Source organism: Cnephaeus nilssonii (assembly GCF_951640355.1).
Source record: "Cnephaeus nilssonii genome assembly, chromosome: 23".
Classification (NCBI taxonomy): domain Eukaryota; kingdom Metazoa; phylum Chordata; class Mammalia; order Chiroptera; family Vespertilionidae; genus Cnephaeus; species Cnephaeus nilssonii.
Genome location: NC_137094.1, coordinates 10,583,360 through 10,606,361, shown reverse-complemented (window position 1 = coordinate 10,606,361; position 23,002 = coordinate 10,583,360). Strand labels below are relative to the sequence as shown.

Here is a 23,002-nt window from a genome sequence, read left to right as displayed (position 1 = left end):
CCTTTCTATTATCCCTTGAATGGAAGGGGGGAGGGGAAGCAGAGTAAAGCATTTATTATCTCAGAATGACAACCAAAAGACTGGTACATTTTATCCTTAATTTTCTGTTCTGATATAAACCCAAAAACTCTATCGAGTAGATTTAGAGTGTTTTAAACCATAGATGCCTTTGGTAACGACTGTGAAAACTCTGAGGGCAGACAGGTGCTGTACCTCTCTCACTTGTTACCCATGGCACAGTGCCGGGCAGACAGGAGTGAATGGAGACGTGAAAGTGTGAATGTAAAACAGGACATTGTGTATTTCATTTTAAGGCGTTTCACTGTAAGGTATGGGATATTTACCTGAGGAACTGTATGTACAATGACACTTACTTTAAATGCACATGGATATCTACTTACAATCCTATGATGAATTCCTTTATAAAGCAAATACCCTTTATTTTACCTTTTGTGTAAATATGGAGTTTTCTTAAAGCCAGATTTGCCTGGATCATAGGTTATGTTCATTGGGAATATTGCTACACTTTAAAATTTAGCATCTACTGCTAGGTAGTGAGAGTGGCTTGAACTTTATGTTGCGATACATCGATAAACTGGATCAGTTCCTCCTCTGATTTACTGTGATTCCCTTGGGTGAGTCGTTTGGCTTGCATATGTCTTAATTTTTAGTTATGGAATAAGGGTAATAACAGTCCTTTCTCATAGAAGCCATTTTCACAGAATACTTATGTAAAATGCAGAACGGTTATTAAACGAGGTATAAACATTTCAAGATAATGATGATGATGCTTTATTTGGATAGCGCATTTCACTTTTCGAGTCTTTTCAGAAGCGCCACTCTCCTCAGTGTGTTCACTGCTTCTCTGAGGCAAATCGCAGCGACATCACATCCCCACTTTATACATAATGTGACTGTTCTACGTCAAACACTGTCCTCCACCGAAAGTCAGTTAAAGAAACACATGTCTTCAGCATCTATTTCATATTTGTAGGATGCTCCACCTTCCGGTGGGGGTGACTGATAAATATTACCCACTGGCTTTGGCGTCTCCGAAGACATTTAGGGATGAAAATTCCCTGAATGAAAGTTTGCGTCTTACTCTGTTCACTGTGCACAGTGGGTAGGGGAAGAAAATTAGTATTTAAACAACTATTGCCCACACTGGCCCTGTACCATGGGGGGACCGAGCTTGAAGACCACGGAAGGTGGTGGGGTTGGAATGAGATAACCCATGTGTGACCATGAGCCTGGTAGCCAGCGCACAGCTAACATTTCCTGGTCGGTGGTGTCATGAGCGTGGAATGAATGGGTTCAGGTACGTTCAGCTGATGCCCCCAAATCCACATCAAGGGCTTTGTGGAGCATAGCCGGGCGATGTCAGATTCTTTATTTTTTAATGTTTTTTAAGACTCCCACCAATCCAGAGGTCATCATTTGTTGTAATGATGCCATAATTAAGTTGTGGTAAATGATAGCATTTGTAGATTTTACAACCAGAATTGATTCATAAAATGAATACAGTCCCAGCAGTTTATGTTAACATAATTAAATGGAAATTTAATTCTAACTGAGTTTGCTTATTAAATTGAAAATTACTGGGTTGTGAGCACTCTTACATTTCTGTCCAAATTGCTGTAAGTCTAGAATTACATGAACTATCCATTAGAATAAAGCCTATTTCAGGCGCCGTGGCTGGCGGTGCATACATTTCTCACAGCCTGCAGCCTGATCGTGGGGGACCACGCGCTTGGGTCAGGTTCCTGCTAACCCCTCTCCTCTCTCCTCCCCAGCCACTGGTTCAGCCCCGGGGCCAGGACCGAGCACGGCCAGGTAAGAACCATTCCAATCCAAAGGAAGCTGCTTAGTCTCCTTCAAATACTTAACTGTTTCCCTTCAGGGTGGTAGATCAGCTTTAGGAGAAAAAAATACAAATGTCAGCTTAGGAGGAATTAATTGTGTCCTCGATTAATACACAGACCACATGAATGAGCCTCAGTGAGCTCTGAGTTGCCCCACTGCCACCTTCCACAGTCACACCTGTGTCCTCCGTGAACAGACTCTGGGATTCATCTTTGTGTTTTTTGCCAAGTTAAGGCACCAAATAGTACGTATGTTTAAGCAATTTGAGGTTATTTAAATGAGATCAGCCAGCAAGAGGATATTTTTGTCTTCACCCTTTAGAAGGTGGCAATAGTTTCCTACACGTGATATTTCTAGATGTGTGTTTTATTTAATCTCTTATTCATCCATGTGGCAGTACAGTGATCAGTTGACTTAGCCAGAACATGACGTTCCCTTTAGTTAACTTTACACATAAAGTTAGTTCTTTGCAGCACGCTGAGGTAATTTAGGGCTTACAGTTTTTATATGTTTTATAAAGCATAGGTATCTTAGACTTGGCATCCGGGCCAAGCGTTTTTGTTTGTTTGTTTGTTTTCCCGTTATTGTTGATAAATTTATTATTTAAGTGGGTCAAAAATATGATATGTAAGGAGTACATGGGAATGATAAACCCCAGATCCACGGAGATCATTTCTCCTGAGGGGTTGGTAAGTAGTAGGGAGGTGGGTAGAGGGGCTGGGCTTGGCAATGGTAATTGGAAACATTGCTGTCCTGGCCAGGAAACAGTAACCACAGTATGATGAGAGATGCTTGGGAAAACCACAGAGGGCGCTGTACGCCCTCCACGGGCCACAGAGGGGAACATGCAGCTTACTGAGGCAGAGAGCACAGTTTAGAAGTTGCTTAGTTCTCCTGTTTAAGGCTGAGGACACTGAGATGCTGGCTATGAGGAGGCCTGAAGTTATTTCGCAGACATTTGAGGAGTTCCCTGACGAGTGGCTGCCAATATAACACGCCCCCCCCCCCCCCCCCCCCCCGCCCCCGGCTTGAATGCATTCTGAATATCAGGTAGTAAAGAGAGGTTTCCAGTGGAGTAAGAATTCTGCTCTTGGCGTCTTCCTTTCCTGTTAGGGATTTGACTCTTTTAAGTATCTTGTAAAGATATCCTGAGTAACCACAGCCAACTCCTCACCCACTGTCTATAAGAGTAACAACCATGATCCACAAGGAACACGTCTCTTCCTGGTTTCATGCAACAACTTTTAAAATTGTGTTGATTGCCCAGCCAGTGTGGCTCAGGGGTTGAGAGTTGATCTATGAACCAGGAGGTCACGGTTCGATTCCCAGTCATGGCACATGCCCAGGTTGCAGGCTCGATCCCCAGCCAATGGATGGATGATTCTTTATCACTGATGTTTCTATCTCTCACTCCCTCTTCCTTCCTCTCTGAAATCAATAAAAATATTTTAAAAATAAATAAATAAAACTGTGTCCCTTTTGCGAACCTCACATTGTACTAGGCTTTGTGCTTATGAATTTTAATGTAATTCTTATGTGAGTCCTTTTTCAATATACACCTGCAGGTCACTAATAAGGAGCTTGTGTCTCCGTTTGGCCTAAGTCCAGCAATCTGAAAGTTGGAAGGTAAGAAGCACTTCGCACCATATTCAGAAATTCTGTTCGTAATCAGAGTTGACACTGTTGAGTCAGAACCTGAAAAGGGACCTCACTTGTGACACGGATAGGTGTTCAAGGAAACAAGACAATTACCAGGAAGAAGAAGGAGAAGTTTCTCATGGCCGAATGCACTGCCTAAGTGTGCTCACCAGAGCAGAGCTCAAGGATTCTTGTCTCTGATCCTGAAGTCATGACCGGAACCCCCCCCCCCCCCCTTTTCATTCTATCGGGCATGGCATACGCCTGCTGGGGCTCTTTCACATACACATACATGCTTTCTTTACATTTTGGCAATACTCTGGGTTAATTTTTTTCACCTTTGCCCCTTAAAAGATATAAGTTCCATCTTAATTTGTTAAATTCATGACCCAAAGATCCAAGTCTATATTTTTTACCTGAGTTTGATTGTAAATTTGCAGAGTCACACCCAGATTTATAATTTTAGTGATAGAGAGAGTTTAGTGATAAAGTGAGAGTTTTGAGAGAGTCTAATACAGGTGCAATGTATTAAATAATTCCAATATTTGTCCCTTTTTATATGTAAAACCCATGGAAACCATACATGTGAGGAAGGAAAGAAATCCCCATATGAATCTAATAGAAGGAGCCCTAATGTTGGAGTTCATAGACGTGCTGTTTCATTTAAGTTCCCCAAGGTGGTTCCTCTGAGCACTAGCCAACCCTATAGCCAAAGCATAATATTTATTTGGGTCATTGTAGTCACATTTAAAAAAAAAACTAAACTATAAAATTCTCTTCTTCTCTCAGAATATTGTGTTAGGGATTTTGAGTTCTTTGTTTTAACTGTTTTAACACAAACCTCAAGTATAGAGTTCATATACCTTTTATCTTAAAATTAGGAAAGTTAACTACTACCATTAATTTAAGGTGGTGGGAGAGATTCCATCACACCACCTCTAGCTATCTGTGTCACAAATGTTGGTTTGTATATATATACATACATTTTTTAAAAGACACTAGACTTAGAAATGCCAAAGTAATTAACTTTTTTTTAATCTTCAGAAACAATTTAGTTTCCATGGTACGAAGTGTTTCTAAATGGAAACACTTTCAGATTAATGGACTTAAGATAAATGGTTGCTCTTTTCTCTAAGTAGTAAAGGATGAGATTCGGCTTCAGCTGCATATCAGATACAGGATCTCCCTCCCTACTTCTTTATCTCATTTATTTATTCATTCAATGAATATATATTGAGGAATAAAAAGAATCCAGACACATGGCTGGACCTTGGCTGTGCAGGCAGATCCAATAACGGAAGCAAAGGGCCAACGGGGAGCAAGAATGTGACCCGCTCCCCAAACTAAAATGTTCAGTGTGGCTGGGATATATATTGCAGAAGTAAGGGGGTGATGTTGGGGGAGGAGGAAGTGTAATAAATGATGAATCTAGGAATGTAATTGAATCGTGAAGGGTCTCGAATGCCTTGTACAAGAATGTGGGGCTTATCTGGAGAGAAAGGCTGGAATCAGACGTAAGTTTAGAATTCCTGGCTGCAGGGGGAGGATGGATGAGCTGGGGGCAGGGAGGCGCGTGGGAGGCTGTTACCAGGGAGAGGAAATGGTGTCTGGACCAGGTTGGTGGTTGTGGGCTGGAAAGAAGTCGATATTTAAGAGAAATTTAATATGTACTTATTTAGTGAAGACACCCCCGAAAGAAGGAGAGCTCTAACCATACTCTTGGTGATCTAATTAAGATCCGTACCTTCTCCAAGACGACCAAATGCTGCTAATAACGGATTCTGAATGATGCTGTGGGACAGTTCAAAGCAGTTCTTTCAGTAAAAGTCATTGATGCTGGTCAGACAATGCCCACTGACAAGCAGGCTCATTAATGATCATCGTAATTGTCACATTTGAACCATTTTCTCAGCCCGTCTAATGGTCAGAGCTACGGGTCTCACGTGGTTTATCTTATTGAACAGAGCAGCCCTCCAGGTAGATATTACTGTTATCTCCGTTTTGTAGATGGAGACTGGGACTTAGAGAGGTGAAGTCCTCTGCCTGAGGTCAACACAGCCTGTAAGTGGTAGGCCTGTCACTGCCACCCGGAGACGTGTGTGTGACAGGCACAGCAGGCATGGGAACCCAGCTCTGCCCTGTGTTATTCCTCCTAAGATTTCTCTTTTTGTTGCTGTTGGTTTCTAACAGGGGTCCAGCTTCCCTTTAGCTGTATAGTCATTTTCCGCATAAATCAGCTACAGTCTGAGTGAAGCCACAGTAAAGAGAATTGACTTCTTTTGCTTCTTTTCAAATAGTTAGTGTGAGAGGGTAGTGGACGGTGAGGCATTCTGAGATGGCAATCAAGTATATATATATATGTATATATATATATATATATATGTATATATATATTCCTTCTAGTTATCTGTTTTAAAGCCAATAATGTCTTTGAAGACACAATGTTTTCACTGTATTTCCTTGTTAGGCCAATACATACAGAGAAGATGATATGTCACTGATGTCGGCCTAGGTGGCAAAGCCTCAGAAAGGTCCGAGTTGGTGCAGTGGTGGAGGCCGCGGGCAGAGGTTCCCCGACTCCCACCAGGACCGCCCCAGAACGGGGTTGGAACTGAGTCCTAGACCTTGGGCTCTGGGCCCTCAGGGAAGCCCCAGATCGCCAGCTCTGATGGACATTTTTGTAAGGGTCTCAGCAGCATCTCCAGCCGCAGAGTAGTCTCTGTTTGTGAGAAGTCAGGAGGGAAAAAAGCGATGCAAGTGAAGGAAGGGTTCCCTTTGAATGAGAACACTTTTCTGCTCACAGAATAATATGATGAACACGTTTCTGTGTCTACAACTTTGTCTTAACTCTTTGGACAGCATCAGCTTCTGAGAGACAACCGAGCCGAGAGAGGACACAAGAAAAACTGCTCTGTGAAGACGGCCAGCAGGTAGGCAGTTCGAAACCACTGCTCGCTCTGATCTCTGACGCGCCTGCCCTTGTCCCCGTGCTAGTGACATGCCGTGGTGAGGGGGGTCGGCTTGTCTTTGGTTCTAAAGAGCCAACTTAAAATATTTTATGGGTCGTTTGTAAGAATATATTTTAGGATTACTAAAATGCCATGAATAGAAAGATGCCATTTTGTGTTTATTTTTAAAAGGTGACAAAAAAAAGAAAGACTAAGATTTTAAAAGAAAGGAAAATTTTCTTTCTCCCATAATTAATGAATTTTAGAGCGGGGTTTAGAATAATTATTTTCTTTTTAATTTTCAAAAGGAGAGTTACCTTGTTTCCAAAGATGTAAATGGTACTTAGATCCCATGAGTAAGTAACATACTTATTTATTCTTATAATATGTAACTGGGTACATAGAAAATATATTCTTTTAAAAAAGTGCTTCTAGGTTCTTGCTCATTTTCTATTACTGAGTCAATGTTCTTTTTTTTCTTTTCTTAAATGCAAAGAATTTGCCCGTTTATTGCTTTAGGTGCTATAGCTTCAACGTTTACATGTGGTGATTCTGAAGACTTACTTTTCATTTAGATAAAAATGGCTGTCATAATCCTGAGCAGAACGAGATAACAGACCTCAGCAGCCACCATTGCATCCCGCGGCTCCCCATGGCTCCTGTGTTAGCCACTATGTTCAGATCCCCACGTAGGCACCATTGCTTTCAAGTACCATGTTGTACAAGCTAACCCAACTGAGAACCCATTAGATACCTGCCAAAGCAAAATGTCAATTCTATCTTACAGACCTAATGCTTCAACAGCAAACAGAAGTTGGACATCCGGGACAGTCAACATAAAACCAATATATTTATCCCAAGGAATATCAGATCCTTTTGCTCTGCCTTCACCTCATTAGAAACTACAATTAAATAATTTCACCTCGTGTCTCAGGTCATAACCTTTGCTTAGACCACAACGTTCAGGGTGGCCTTCCCCAATTGAAAGTCAGCACCACATGTACTGAGCGATGCCCAATACTAGGAGGTGTAATGTTCGAAACACATTTTAATGTTTAGTCCCTAATCACTAGCCTGTATTGTTCTAAGAATCCATACAAAAAGGCTGATAGTTCACAGCAATTGTGCTGAATTACTTAGATTACATTAGGGCCTTTCCTTTGGTGTTGGGTTTTGTTTTTGGGGTGTATTTCTTTGGGGGGGGAATTTGCCCTTCTTCCTTACTTACATGATTTTTGTATTTACCATTGTGAAGCACCAGAGGCTAAATCATCTTAGTAGCCTGATACATAATTTGAAATCAAATAAAAACATTTTTACATTTTTATTGCCATTATTAACTTCTACTAAACATTTTAAAATGCCTTTTAGAAACCTGTATTAATTCATTTTACTTTGATCTTACGAGTATTATATTTTTCATCAACTTAGTGTGAAAAGAGTTGCTAATCCCTGGAATTATGTGTGCTATAATCCTCTCTAATAAAATGGTAATATGCAAATTAACCATCACTCCGCTACATAAACCACACCCACCAGCCAAGCCACGCCCACCAGCCAATCGGGCGAGTATGCAAATTAACCCCAATCCAAGATGGCTACAGCCACAGAGAGCAAGGTTTCCCAGGTAACAGAGGAAGCCAAGCTTTCCATAGCCGTTGCAGGCCTGAGCCTCCACTCAAGCTACAAAGTTTCAATTATAGAAGGTAAACAAATTCAAACAAATGGCGGCAGAATGGAGCTTGAGAGAGCAGGCCAGGGTTGCCGGCGGCAACAGGGGAAGCAAAGCTTTCCGCACACCCTGGCCTGGCTCACCCGCTTAAGGCAACAAAGTTTCAATTGTAGAAAGTGAATTAACTGCCACAGAAATGGCTGCCGGAGCCCCAGGCTTGGCTCTGCTCCAGGCTACAAAGTTTCAATTGTAGAAGGAAAATAAATTCCAGATACCAGGGCCTCCCCTTGGGTTGTCAGGGGGCGTGGCCGGCCTGCAAACCACCACAGGCCCCTCGCTCAGGCCGCCCCACACCCCAAGGGAACCCCCACCCTTATCTGTGATACCCTTCAGGGCAAACCAGTTGGCCCCCACCTGTGCACCAGGCCTTTATCCTATCTAATAAAAGAGTAATATACAGATTGATCATCACTGCAATACACAATATAGCTGCCCCCATGTGGTCAAAGATCCTGCCCCCATGTGGACACAAGATGGCCACCACAAGATGGCCAGCAGGAGAGGGCAGTTGGGAGGCACCGGCCTGCAAGGGAGGGCAGTTGAGAGGGACCAGGCTTGCAAGGGAGGGCAGTTGGAGGTGATCAACCCTGCAGGAGAGGGCAGTTAGGGGTGACCAGGCTGGCAGAGGAGGGAAGTTGGGGGCAAACAGGCTGGCAGGGGAGCAGTTAAGCATCAACCAGGCTGGCAGCAGAGTGGTTAGGGGCAATCAGGAAGGCAGGCAGGCAAGCAGTTGGGAGTCAGCAGTCCTGGATTGTGAGAGGGATGTCCGACTGCCCGTTTAGGCCCGATCCCACCAGAGGTCCCAGATTGGAGAGGGTAGAGGCTGGGCTGAGGGACAACCCCATGCCGTGCACGAATTTCGTGCACCGGGCTTCTAGTTTCTTATAAATATACTTTTCTTGGCTGTCATCATGTCTGATTAATAGTGAAAAGTCTTCTAAAATTTTTAAAATGACAATAGATTTCATCAGAGAATCAAAACAAATGCCATCACATTCACACACACTTACACATACATTCACACACCCTCATACACATTCACTCAACACATTCACACACACTCTCACAGTCACAGTCACACACACACACACACACACACACACACACACACACACACTCAGTTTGGAAAGAACATTTCTGTTCACACTGACACAGCTCGCTCATTTCCATATGACGACACACATCACTGTATTCTGTTGCAGATGTAACAAATACAATTACAGCTGTTCTTTATTTGATCTTCCAAAGATCCAGAGATGCTGGCGGATTCAGTTTGCTCAGTGCTCCCCATAGAGTCATCTGTTATTTGGGAAGGAGACCTAATTTGCAACAGATACAAAACTATTTGTCATTTTGCAGCTTTGCCAAAAATAAATGAAACTATTAATTACTACATTTTTGAGCAGCTGCTAATAAATTGGGAGAGGATAACTGTTCATTAGAGTGCTGGTTATGACATGGACGAATGCTTTTCATAGACGTACATCAACAAAAGTAATTGCTGCATTATTTCTATTATTTCAGATAAGAAGTTAACTATCCTGTGTTAATAAATTTAGAATTTTTAACAAATCCTTTGTTGTACTAAAACTAATGATTCAACACCATATTTTAAAGCAAAAATATAGCATCAACTTTATATGTTTTGTGTATTTTATGTTTATATGTCCAAAATAATTGCTTGAATCTGCTTTTAAATACTAATTTTAAAAATAAAACTTCTAATACTTTATCATCGTTTCTTTCCAGACCTAAAATTAGCATTAAATTTCATTGTTCTAAAAAAGTTTACCCAGTCCTTCAGATAGAAAAGCATATTTTAAATTATTTTAATTCGTCCATATGTATGCATGAATGAACAAATAGAAAGTCACATACTCCCTCTAATTAGAATGTATACATTCCATATTTTTTTAATTGGAACACATTTAATTGCATGTGTTCTAATTTTTTAAAAAATTTGAATAGCCTCTAGGTGTAGAGGTACTTAGACTAGAATAATTGGAAACATACCACATATACAACATAAAATGGCTTCGAAGGCATTTAATTCATCTGTTTTACTCTATATGACCAAATTATCGTCGTAAGAAGGGCATATCTTCCCATTGCCGGCTCTCAGGCCTGCTGTCCGTTTGGCATCCTGAAATTCTAACCTCCCCTGCCGGAACTTTAAACTAATGATTATAGTCTTATTTTACATTGTGATTACACTAAATAAAATTAGTTATTAGCCCATTAGAATTCTGCAAGGTTGCCTTCCGTTTGATAGGAATAGCCCATACGGAAAAAGGGGGATTTGCCATTTGAAAACATGTCATGTGTCCAGAGTGTGGTAAATGAAAGAGCAATGGAGCACTCCCTGGGGAGGCGCTCTTTCCTGAGATCTGGCAGATGAACTCGGCTTTTTCAAATGACTAACGTCCGCACAGCTGGGCCCCTCCAGAACAGCAGTTGCATTTGGCCATCGTCGCTAATATGGAACAGAGTCAGCATCTGAAAGGTGTTCCCGTGACCTGTAGCTGCCATAGATTTGTCGTCTGAAGCCCATCTCCTTTAGGACAGGTGTCTGTTCCGCGGTTGGCACGCTCCGAATTGGTGCTGTGATTAAACGGGCGTGGGCACAGAGGTCACCTTTCCCGCCCCGAGATGGGTCCCCTGGGATGCCAGGAGGTGCACCTGCAAGGCCGGGCGCAGCAGCTTGCGGCCCCGCCGCTGCCAGGGTATAACTTCATTATGGGACGTCTGGGGCCCTGTTCATCCAGTGGGCGTGCGTGCGTACCAAATATTCCCCCAAACAACAAGCATCCTAATCTAGTAAAGGAATCCCTGTAAAAATTAATATTTTAAATCGGCCACTCAATAAGCAGCAGCTGCTACCTGAAGGGCTATACTTTAAGGTCCCCGGACTAAATCTAGTAAGTTCATCGGCCACACTGTAGACACTTCCGACTTAAAAATAGAATACATCACCTCCTGGACTCAGAGGTGTGTAACTGCTCATAATATAACAAGAGTCATCCTGCAAACTAAAAAGTTTAACGCAAAAGTGTAATTAGGACATTTTAATGTTATAGTTCATAATTGAAAAAAATCAAATATTAAACTTTTAATTGCCACTTGTTTTAGCTCATTTTCATTATCTCTCAATTAGGAGACAATTTAAAACTAAACTTAAAAATCACAAAAGAATGTCCCAGAGAGTTAGAAATATGTTCTGAAAAGAATCAATTTTTTATGATCAGTATTTTTCTTGTCCTTTCTCTTTAGAAACATGTTTTCGTCACTCTGTAGTGATCTGTTTGTATACCAAGGTATTGTTGGGAATTTACTTTTGTTTATTTCATATACTTCTGATCAATTCCAGCTCATGCCCAATTATATTACACTAAATTAACATAATTCAACAGATGTTGATATTTAAATGTTTTCTGGCATTCACATCTTGGACAGCTGTCTTTGAGCTTGGGGAAAAGGCAAACATTTAGAGTTAAATGCTGAACATATGCTTAAATTACTAATTAGAAAGATGGAATAAAAACTATGCATTATCCTTTCTAAGGACAATAAAGCTCAGATAGGGATTTCTGTAATCTTTGTACATCAAGTTATAGTCCAGGGTATCTACGGCCCAGAAGAGGTAGACTTCATGGGTAACTTAATTTCAGTTCTCATCATTCAAAAATTACTGAGAGTCTCAGTAAGACTTGAAAAACCTATAATGACTTTATATTGTCAGTCTTATGAGTTGAAAAGATGCATTTTCACTTATGATGTCAGGATGACAAAAGCCATTTTAAACAATATTATTGTTAAAATTTTCATCATGCAGAAATAGAGAAAAATAGAAACTCAATGGGTACATCCCTGGCTTAGATATTTATCAATGTGTGGCCACTCTTGATTCATTTATATCCTTACCCACTCCTTCCTCTAACCCCGAAGCCCATCTATTATTTCAACTGAAATATATTAATATGCTTCTATAAAAAATAACAACCTCTTTTAAAAAAATAAAAGAAGCCACAGTATCATTATCACATCTATAATTGCAATTAATTTCTTCATGTATATGAATATACACTGAGTGGCCAGGTTATTATGATCTCTGAACGCATAATAATCTGGCCACTCAGTGTATTTGTATCTCAAATGGGTACCAAAAGTATTCTAGACTTTTGCTGGAGATCAACCACCTATTTGCCCTGAGCTTTCTCTCAGTCAGTGCAAGGGGAAAAACTGATCAGGTGCATGATTTATAGTATCTTTGATATCAAACAAATGAGGTACTCAAGAAGTACACTGAGTGGCCAGATTATTATGTGTTCAGAGATCATAATAATCTGGCCACTCAGTATATATGTACATACAATATTAGAATTTCCTGATTTTAAAATCTCTTATACATTGTTTGAATTGGAATCCAAATGAAATCTTCCTATTATAATTGATATCTATCTCTTAAGTTCCCTTTGATTTATAAAGTCTCCGCCCTATCACCCACTCCCCCCTTTATTTCCTTGGAATTTTATAGTTGAAGAAGTCAGGTTTGTCCCATAACGTGTCCCTCATCTCAGGAATGTTGCTGATGTGATCCCCATGCCATTAGTTAACATGTGCCTGTCCCTGGGGTTGCCTGTGATTGGTGTTTGGGCCTAGAGAGCTGATTAGGTTCCATTGGTTTTGTTTTGGTTTGTCCTGCCAGGACTCTCTCAATGGCAGGCCTGTACACTTCTCTTGCTTCCTGTCTCTTTATCATATACTAGGCCTATCACAGTCTAGGCCTGATGCACGAAGATTTGTGCAAGAATGGGCCTTCCTTCCCCTGGCTGCTGGCACTGCCTTTGCACCAGCCAGAGCCACCTATCCGCCTTCCCACACTGCCCAGAGGCCCGGAGCAGCGCCTGCGTATGCAAATTAACACACCATCTTTGTTGGGTTAATTTGCATACTCACTCCTGATTGGCTAGTGGGAGTCACAAAGGTACAGTCAATTTGCATCTTACTCTTTTATTAGTGTAGATTTGTCATAACCACCATGCGATTGCTGTTCAGTCATTTGGCATTTTGTTTCCGAAATTTAAAAAATGATATGGGACATGCATGTTTTTCTAAAGAAAAGAATTACATAAATGCGAGGAAAGACTCTGTTTATATTCGAAATTAGTTTTCCTTGGGCATTTCTCCTTGGACATTTAAAAGCAATAGACCTTCTGAATATGGACAGTAACAGGCCTGAATTAACAGAATCCTGAAGGCTTGATGGCAAAACTGTTCCGGAATGTAAGCTCGTGCCCCCTAACTGTGCCAGCATTTCAGCTGGACGGAGGGAGGTGCGTCTCCAAGCTCTCTTCCTGCTTGTTGATCATTAGCGCTCAGGCCGTTGTCACAGCCTCTGGGAGGCTCACCTGGCTATGACCGTCCATTTCACAGTCTAGGAGACACTTGCTAACAGGTCTGTGAAAGTTTTATAGACATAATGTCCCTTCATCTGCCAAAAAATGATCATGGAAGAGGAGGAACTGAGAGCATTATTTTCAAGAAGTTACATTTAGTGAAATGCAGAATTATGTAGGAAGAGGACTAGGGCCTGCATAGGAGTTAGACTCTGGCTCACGTGTACAAGCTTGGTTTTACAGGCATGTATCCCCCAGAGCCCAAGGCATGGACCCAATGTGTTTTGTGGTTTGCTATTTCCGTAAGTAAACATTTACTTACAATAGAAATTGGAACCTCAATGAAAATATTGACTATCATAAAAATAAGTTAATATAAAAGCCCTGCCATGCCTTGTTAAGTTTCATTCAATAACTATTTACTAGTAATATGTGCCTGTGTCAGCCAGGTTTGTAAATACTAAGGGGATTTACTTAAAAAGGTAAATCAGATGTGGGGCCCACAGCCTTCAGGGGATGTACAGTGCAGTGAGAGCGTTAGTTCATGTACACACACAGGGCTGCAGTTGAAGGTAGAAAACACTATGATCTGAGTGAGAGAGTATTCTGGCAGTAGCAATCAGAGAGGGCTGCCTTGAGGAGGTGACATTTCAATCAGGTCCTAGATTCCCAATTGAACTCCACCAACCAACAATAATTTAACCTAAATTCAAGTAGCTGATATGAAATTGGGACGCTACCTGGCATATTCCAAGTAGAAATAACTCCTCCCCTCTTTCAGAAGTTTTAGACATGCTGGCCTGTGATGAAAATACCCTGTGTTTATTACCTCCTCGACATGGAGGGCAAAGTAGCCATACTCAGCCGATGTACGTTACAGCATCTAGAACTATGACTGTAAAATGAGTCCCCGCTCAACAGGGACACCTTACAGAAAATCACAGCTGACCCAGCCCAGCCTGGAGCCTGTCGCTGCCAACTCCGTCACAGAGGCCCTTGTAACTCTGCTGATGAGCCGCCTCTCGGCCTCCAGAGCCGCCTTGGACAAGAACCTGGCCTTGAGTCCATCTCTTCGTTGAGCAGTAACTTGCCCACAGAAGCAGCAACAAAACCTAGAAGCAGGTCTACAAAGACCTGGGAATAGGCTCTTCCCACTGGATTCAACTATCTGTTTAGTAAATACACTGATGAACTCAGTCAAACAGGCAGCTCCATTGTTTGTTTTCTGCAGAATTTAAAATAATCGCGAATGGATATATTAGTTATTTATTGCAACTCAATGCAATACGTGCAAGGAGGGGCCATCTCCTCCCCCGCCTCCCCATGTCCCAGGTCCCGTCCGATTGAGGTGCTCACCCCCCCAAACATGCCACGTCCCGGGCGAGCTCCAGGGTGTCTGTGCCCCTTCAGGCGTGTCCTCTCACCTGGGGGCCTAGGGTCCCTCACCTGCTGGTTGGCATTCTCTTTGAATACTGAGTTGAAATCTTTTTCCCACATGATCAGTAGACTTTAACCCCAGGAAATGAAAACCGTATCTTTTTTATTTCTCAATCCCGTTTTATGGCAGAGGGCACGGCATGCATTTCATTCTCAGTAGACATTTATTAAATGGAGGATAATAAACTCAGCTGAATGATGTAGTGAGGAAGAGGGAAAAAGTGATTCTTTTGAGGCAAGTATTTTTGGCTCAAATACAATCTCTTCATTTTTTTTGTGTATGTGATTTTTTTTTTTTTTACAAGTAACAGTTTTCCTGGACTCCGGGTGCGCCAGAACTGAGGGGTTAGGTTATTGGGAGGATTAAACAAGATAAAGGATGTGAAAATGTTTAGCATCATAGTCGGCGCTCAGTGAGCTTGGATGTTCCCTGTAAGTCAGATGATCAACTCAAAGACTGAAAAAACTGACATGGATTCAAAATAATAATAAAAATAATAAAATACATCCTTTGCTGCCCTTTTCGCTCCATCATTCCCTGAAGCCGGTGAAAGAAAGAAACTCACCCCCTGCCCCGTTTGTTCTAAGTGAACAGAACTGAACTTAAATCTTGGTTTAGAGTCAAATATCAGGAGGGTAGAATAAGAAATTAATTCAACAAACATTTTCAAATATGATGGTACACTGCAATGGATAACGTGGATATGAAAATGAGTAATGCAAGGACTTCAGTCAGAAGAGTTAAAGAATATTAGGAATATCTATATTGTAATTATAGTTATCATAAACAGCAACCATATCAGGCTAGTGAATTTCTTAGTGTCGTTACCAGAGAGAGAGTGTGGGATTATGTCTGATTATTCAGTCTCATTGATTTTTTTTAAATGTAAGGTTCAAGAACCAACATCCCATTTTTAAAATGTAGACACAAATCTTCTTGCATTTAATGGAGATATCCAAAGGAATTATGTTCATTTTGAGTACTTTTTAAAAATCTCTCCTGAGTCAACACTAGATTCCCTTGATCATTTTTAAGGAAATTAGAATAAAATTATTCTTAAACTAAACATCAGTGGTATACATATTCCAAAAGTGTATAGTTATAGCTAGGAGTAAAATAAAGTCAGTATCAGTTTACCAAGTGCCTACTATTTCCTAGGTGCCATGGTGTGAAGAATGAAAGAATACTCCAAGATGCCTCAAGTATCTTAGCTCCTGCTTGGAGAGACAAAATCCAAATCTGAACTCAGGGGAAACGAATTTTCCTCAGTTTCCCCCCAAAAAGGTGGTCTGCTCCTCCAGTCCTTTAGATTTATTACATTGTGTAGTGATTTCTTGTTCGTGTGTGTGTTTCTGGCCCGAGGCTCTGAGCCCTGATGGTAGGCGCTGTCTCACTCTCCTGTGAGTCTCATTTAACGCCTAGTATTTTGCCTGATACGCAGTCTAGTCTTGTTAATTATTAAATGAATGTTTTTGAGTCAGTTTAAATAACATTTCAAGGAAGTAAACGTGTTATTTTAAAAAATGCATGATTGATTACCAAGTGAACAGTTGTTCCAGTTCTAGTTCAGTAAGCATGCATTGTGCTCCTACTAGAAGAGAAGCAGACCTATGTCCTGTGAGTTTGACAGGGTTCTGGGCCTCAAGTGGCCCGCAGTCTATATTTAACGGGCAGGCCCCCTCCGTCTGAAATCAACTTGAAGCCGCCTACAGGATGGGTGTCACAGCAGAGAGGTGCACAGATGGGTATGAAGTACAGAGAAAAGGACTTGGACGGGTCGCCAGGTTAGGAAGGTTTAAAGAAGAGGAAACACAGGTTGGCGTGCGCTGGGAGAACTTGGGAGGGAGAAGGAGCAGGCGCTCCAAGCGAGGCGGGGGCAGGAAACAGAAGTGGGTTGAATGCATTGCTCCTGTGTTCGCACATGTGCGGGGCGTTGGTGACTCACAGGTCCTTACAAGACAACCTGAAGGCGTTGGGCAGATGTGGGGAGCACGCTGTGCGCACCCTGGGAGCTAAGATGTAACAGCAGCTCTTCCAAATAGCTTTTTAGAAACTACCGAGTTATTTGCTCTGTGAAGAGAGGCGCTTCCCTCCAGATGTGGGACTGTCCTCGTCCACGTCTACACAGCCCGTTCCAACACCTGCCTGAACCGCACCAAGCATCCCCACCACCTTCCAGGTGCTGTTGGTGTCACCAGTGAAGAGGCACAAAAGGCGGAAGCATTCCAATGAGCTGTTTGGGGACACAGACGTCTGCTTACTATCACAGGCGAGGAATGACATCTTAGGCCAGCTGACCCTCGGGGCCTCAGATTAAGCTTGGCAGTCAGCACAGGGGAGAAGCAAGACACCTTTGATGTAGGAAGTACCAAGTGGAGGCCAAGAGAAAACTCGCAGCGATGGACTGACAGCCAGTCGATGGGTTTCAGAGTTGCAGCCTCTCTGGGGTTTTTACTGAGTTTTTGAAATGAAAATGGGTGCTTTACTCGTACACGCTATGACATATTTAAAGCAAACCCAACCAAACATTAAAGAGAAATTTAAAATTTCTATTAGCTACCAAAAAATACCTACTCATTATTTAGAAATGACCCTCATTATATCCTTCTGATAGCATATTGATAGCGTTGAAATGTAATGGCTGTGTACTGTCCCGCGTTTATCCGGTGGGTGTTCCGTGACACCCTACAAGAGGAGAGCGCCTGCCCGTTACCCCACCAAGTGCCCTTCATCAGTTCCCCTTAACCGAGGGACCCTGGGTAAAGGATTTAACTTCCCTGGGCCCTGGGCTTATGCAAAGTGGAGATGGCAACGTTAGTAAGATGCGCAGCTAGCAGTGCCTCTGGTGTGAAAGTGTTTTACACAAACGGTTTCTAAGTAAAATCTTCAGAAAGACCTTTAGGATGAGTCCTGGTCCTATCACAGTTCTGGAAGGTAAGGAAATTGAGAGAAAGGAAGTCTCACATGCCACTGATGGGTAAACGTCCTCCAACATGGACAAAAATGGGGGCAGGTTGGGTTTTTCCGAGATCTGGTTGGGGAAGCAGAAATGGTGGCATCAGGGGGGGCAAGTGCTGACTCCCTGACTCATGCCGCATGCGCATGAGGCCCCAGAACCCACAGCTGAACTCACACCCCAGCCTCCGTGTGTGGACCGTCTGACCGCGCCTTTGACCACCAAATCCTTCAGCTGCCCTAACCGCTTGCTTTTATTACTTCCACTGTGTGCTGTTTTCTAATTTACCTCATTTTAACTTGCATTTTTTGCTACTTTCTAATTCACCTGGCTATGACTTGTTTCTCTTGTTGCATGCTCGTGGTAAAAATAAAATCCAGTAGCAATGAGAGGCATAGAGAGGAACGCTCCCACAGAATGCCACCACACCGAAGGGTTGTGACAAGAGAGGGTAAGGCAGAATGGAGGGGGTGGGGGGGGGGGGGCAGTGACGGGCCACCAGTCCTGAGTTCAGTGCCCTTCGCCAAGTCAGGGTCGTTCGGAAGGGACGGGACATGGGCTGAGGCAGAATGGTCAAGTCCAGTGGCCACAACCAGAGAGAGAAAAGGCCCCAGGACCCAGACCTGGTCAGGGTGTGACCGACAACACCAAACGCAAAGGGTTCTTCATGCACAAGAAGGGGCTTTGAGAGCAAATACCAGGAAAAACAAGGACTTGATGCCATCCTAGGATTTAAGACAGAGGACCTCTGCACAGGACGGATCTCCCAGCCCCCACCCTCCTCTCTGCCCCCATGGCCCTGCAGTGACAGGGACTGGACCTCCCAGCCCCCAGCCTTCCCTCTGCCCCCATGGCCCTGCAGTGACAGGGACTGGACCTCCCAGCACCCACTCTCCTCTCTGCCCCCATGGCCCTGCAGTGACAGGGACTGGATCTCCCAGCCCCCACTCTCCTCTCTGCCCCCATGGCCCTGCAGTGACAGGGACTGGACCTCCCATCCCCCACCCTCCTCTCTGCCCCCATGGCCCTGCAGTGACAGGGACTGGATCTCCCAGCCCCCACCCTTCCCTCTGCCCTGATGCCCCCACAGTGACAGGGACTGGATCTCCCAGCCCCCACCCTTCCCTCTGCCCTGATGGCCCTGCAGTGACAGGGACTGGATCTCCCAGCCCCCACCCTTCCCTCTGCCCCCATGGCCCTGCAGTGACAGGGACTGGATCTCCCAGCCCCCACCCTTCCCTCTGCCCCCATGGCCCTGCAGTGACAGGGACTGGATCTCCCAGCCCCCACCCTTCCCTCTGCCCTGATGCCCCCACAGTGACAGGGACTGGACCTCCCAGCCCCCAGCCTTCCCTCTGCCCCCATGGCCCTGCAGTGACAGGGACTGGATCTCCCAGCCCCCACCATTCCCTCTGCCCTGATGCCCCCGCAGTGACAGGGACTGGATCTCCCAGCCCCCACCCTTCCCTCTGCTCTGATTCCCCCACAGTGACAGGGACTGGATCTCCCAGCCCCCACCCTTCCCTCTGCCCTGATGCCCCCCGCAGTGACACAGTGGCCCTGCCTCACTTCTGTGCAGCTGGCGCCCTGTCCTGGCTGATATTTTTCTAACTGACAGTGAGTGTTGTTGCCAGATGCCGGGCCCCGTAGTCACATCTGCTTGTCTCTCCTCTGCAGCTTGTCGGGGCTGCTTGGGAACACACTCTATCCAGGGGGCAGCTTTAACTGGGCCTCATTCCCTGAAAAGCCTCTATTTGTAAACACCTAGGCTGGAGAGACACGCTCCGATGTCTCCTCTTTAATGCTACTGGGTCTGACACGCTGCGCCATCCTCGGAGCCCAGGTCAGAAGCCAGGGTCCAGGCGAGGTAGTTCTCCCTGGGATTTCTCCTTCTGCCTCTTGTTTTCTGAGTTATTCTTTTTTCTTTTGGATAACACGCCCCGTTTCCCACCACCACTATCTAAAAGGATGATGGGATACATGAGTGAAGACTGTTTCAAAAGAAAGAAAGTGACTTCTTTGTGAGCTCTGCTTTTCTCGTATTTAGTAGGAAATTTAACAATCCGTGTATGGGAAACCATGTTTCAGGTCATAACTAAGAGCCAGGGCTTATGAATAACGAGGCAGCATGCTTCCTTTAGCCTCTCCCCTTAAATACTGTGTCTGTGACCCCCAGGGTTGAAGGTGTCAGTAGATACGGAATCATCAGGCTTGGGTTGGTCTGCCCTCTTCTCCATCGTAAGCCGATCCTCTGAACAAGGACACTGATAGGGTTGACTGGTAATTTCCATACGGCGCTTTACAAAAGGGTCTTAAACATTATTCTTTAGTGACTTTGGGTCTGTTCGTTGGGCAAGGCGTTGTCATTTGTCAGAGCACCACAGCCAAACACAAACAAACAGAAATGGCCAACTCTCGCCTCCACTCATAACCCAAGTGCTCTTCTTTGCAAAGGCAAACGACTCATTTAGACCAAAGCAACAAGGCCGCCTCTGAGACATTCATTGATTTTAAATTAAATAATAACTGCTATGTTTTACATGAAAAGTGACAACTAAATGACAGGGTAGACCTTCCTTGGTGGTGTTTGTAGCAACTCAATTGCACCGTTAAGGGAAAAGGGGGGGGGGGGGGAGGGACAAGCCTAAAGGGGGAATCTTCCCAATCAATAGTCTGGATCCCTCCCCGCCGGAGTAGGGAGTCAGTTCCTGACAATTCCTGGACTGCAGCGAGCTGTTCTTCTCATAGCTCAGGTCTTCAGGTTCTAGAAAGAATGGTTTTCCTTTGCTTTCTGTTTTCTATAACTTGGGAGTTGAGAAGAAATCGCCCATGACTGGGAGGGTATCTTCTCAAAGTATAGTTTTCCATGGAAGCACAGATTTTTTTTCCCAACCAAAGGGGAAAAAGGCACATTAAATGCAACCTGTTATATAAAGACTAAAAGTAAAATCTCTGGCAATAGTTAATAATGTTGGTTGTGCCTGCCACTGCCACCACTGTCCCTAATTACTCCAGACCCTATGACTTCGTCTCCCTGCTCAGACTTGAAACTCTCCCAATCGGACTTGAACATTTCATTCTCTGGTATCTTCTGTCTCCTCTCTTCTGCTCTCCACATTTTCACCACCGCTATGGAGTCTTATGCTAAGTCAGGAGTATATACTAATACTTGCTGATCAGTGAACTCATTAATTTTGGGTAAAAAGGATGTATCTTTTCTGGTACTTTGTTTATTTCTATGCTTCTTCTCTGATATTGTAATTTTATTTTAAATTTTTTTTAATTTTAAAAGTAGATGTGATCATAACCATTGATTTTCCTTCTCTGTGAGCCATAGAGCGCACCATAAAAGCCAACAAAAATGTTAGTTATGCATGTTAATGAACATTTTGACATATATGTGTTATAAATATATATATTTCTGCAAAGTTAGTCATTAACTGAATGAACTAATTTTTCAATCTATCCACTAAGCCAAACCAGCTAGGGCTTAAAAATATTTAAATAATTGTAATTAGTTATTCTGTTACAGGGAAACACTATGTACTCAATATAACGGGAAGAGAAACCAGACAATTGCCCATTTGCATCCTGTATGGATAGGTTTTCAGGGTGTATTTCTTTGGTTGTATATAGCCCCTTGAATTAGCCTGATCATTAATTGTACTTTACTTTGTACCTTACAGATAGAACTTATATTTAATTTTATTCCATAACTCCCAAGGTTTCATAATATTTAAACACCTGAGTGCATCTGTATAAACATACATTTGGGTTCTTAACTCAATTGATATTTTGCTTTTAAATTTTTCTCTAATAAGCTGGATGTTTTCAAATTGGGTTCTATAAAACTTGAGGCTACTACTACATATCTCTATGAATTACTAAAAGAGCGCGCGCTTTCATAAATGAAATGCTTCGTTTATTTCTGCTTCATGACCACCAGACACAGTCCCAAACGATGTCAGGGACTGAGATCCAGGAAGTGGACAGGGTCCCTCTGTAGCTTGAAGAATCTGAAGACCTTTACATCCTTTCCCTGTTTATATTACTTTGTCTTGGTTTCCAATGGGCGATTTCTAATTTCCCCAAATCTGTTTAATTCAGGAACCCACGATGAGGCAGAATAATCTAACTCTAACTAGTTCCAAGAATAGCAGAAGGTTCTCATATGCTGTGTCTTTACGAATATGATCCAATACCCCATTAGCCTGTTCAGGAGCAGCAGACCGGCATTAATGCATTCCCAGGATGTTGCTTCACCTAACTGGTAATTAACTGAGGAATTCTAATCATATGAATTATAAGGGAGAGCATCGCTGTTTCCTTCTTTCTATTGAAAATGTTTTAAGAGAATTCGCTGCCGCATAATATCCTCAAAGAAATTGATCATACTTTTCCTGTAATAAATGTTGTTCTGACAGTAAAGCATTAGTAACCAATTGATAACCTAGCAACAATATTGTGATCTCTTTAGATAATTAATCTTAGCTATTTTCCTGTCAGAAGCCACGGCGCTTGATTTTATGTTGAGCCAGAAAGATTGCCAGTTTTGAAAATTAAAAAGCATTCCTTTTATATTATTCATTCCAGTAACAATTTATGGTGGCGCATTTAGCTGCTGAACGCTTGTCAACAAACGTAATTATGTTTCGATATAAACAAGATTGGTGGTTTTACGATGCCGCTCCATCTTGGTTGAGAACCTTTGGATTTAGGTTCAGATTGTACAAGCTGTGTGTTTGTGTATCATGCTTTTTCTCCTTTACTAATAGTTTTGGTTTTTTCCCCCTGATAATTGCTCCCAGGCAAACCAGCATGCATTTAGGATCCTTGTGCATGGGAGACGTCAAACGGAGAAGGAAGGCAGCACCCTTGCCTGGACCGCCTACAACAGGTAAAAGGAAGGGGGCAGAGCACACGGGTGAGGTTCATGAGTCATCAAGAATAAAATACTGATCATTCTTAATCACTGTGCTGAAGAAGAGGCACGGTTGCCAGCAACTGTTACATCGCTTGCATTTGGTGTAG

General features: G+C 43.0%; 1 protein-coding gene across 3 annotated transcripts in view; it reads left to right on the top strand.

Moving 5' to 3' along the window:
* The window catches only part of GPATCH2 (G-patch domain containing 2), a 91,885-nt gene that overhangs the window by 57,077 nt on the left and 11,806 nt on the right, over positions 1–23,002 (top strand). The window contains exons 7-9 of one of the 3 annotated variants that reach the window (XM_079763429.1): positions 1,794–1,833; positions 6,361–6,431; positions 22,780–22,868. In XM_079763429.1, coding sequence (XP_079619555.1) covers positions 1,794–1,833; positions 6,361–6,431; positions 22,780–22,868 — 200 coding nt within the window. Of the gene's footprint in view, positions 1–1,793; positions 1,834–3,428; positions 3,490–6,360; positions 7,918–22,779; positions 22,869–23,002 lie in introns of those variants that run through there. The other 2 variants (XM_079763430.1, XM_079763431.1) reach the window with 2 other exon arrangements.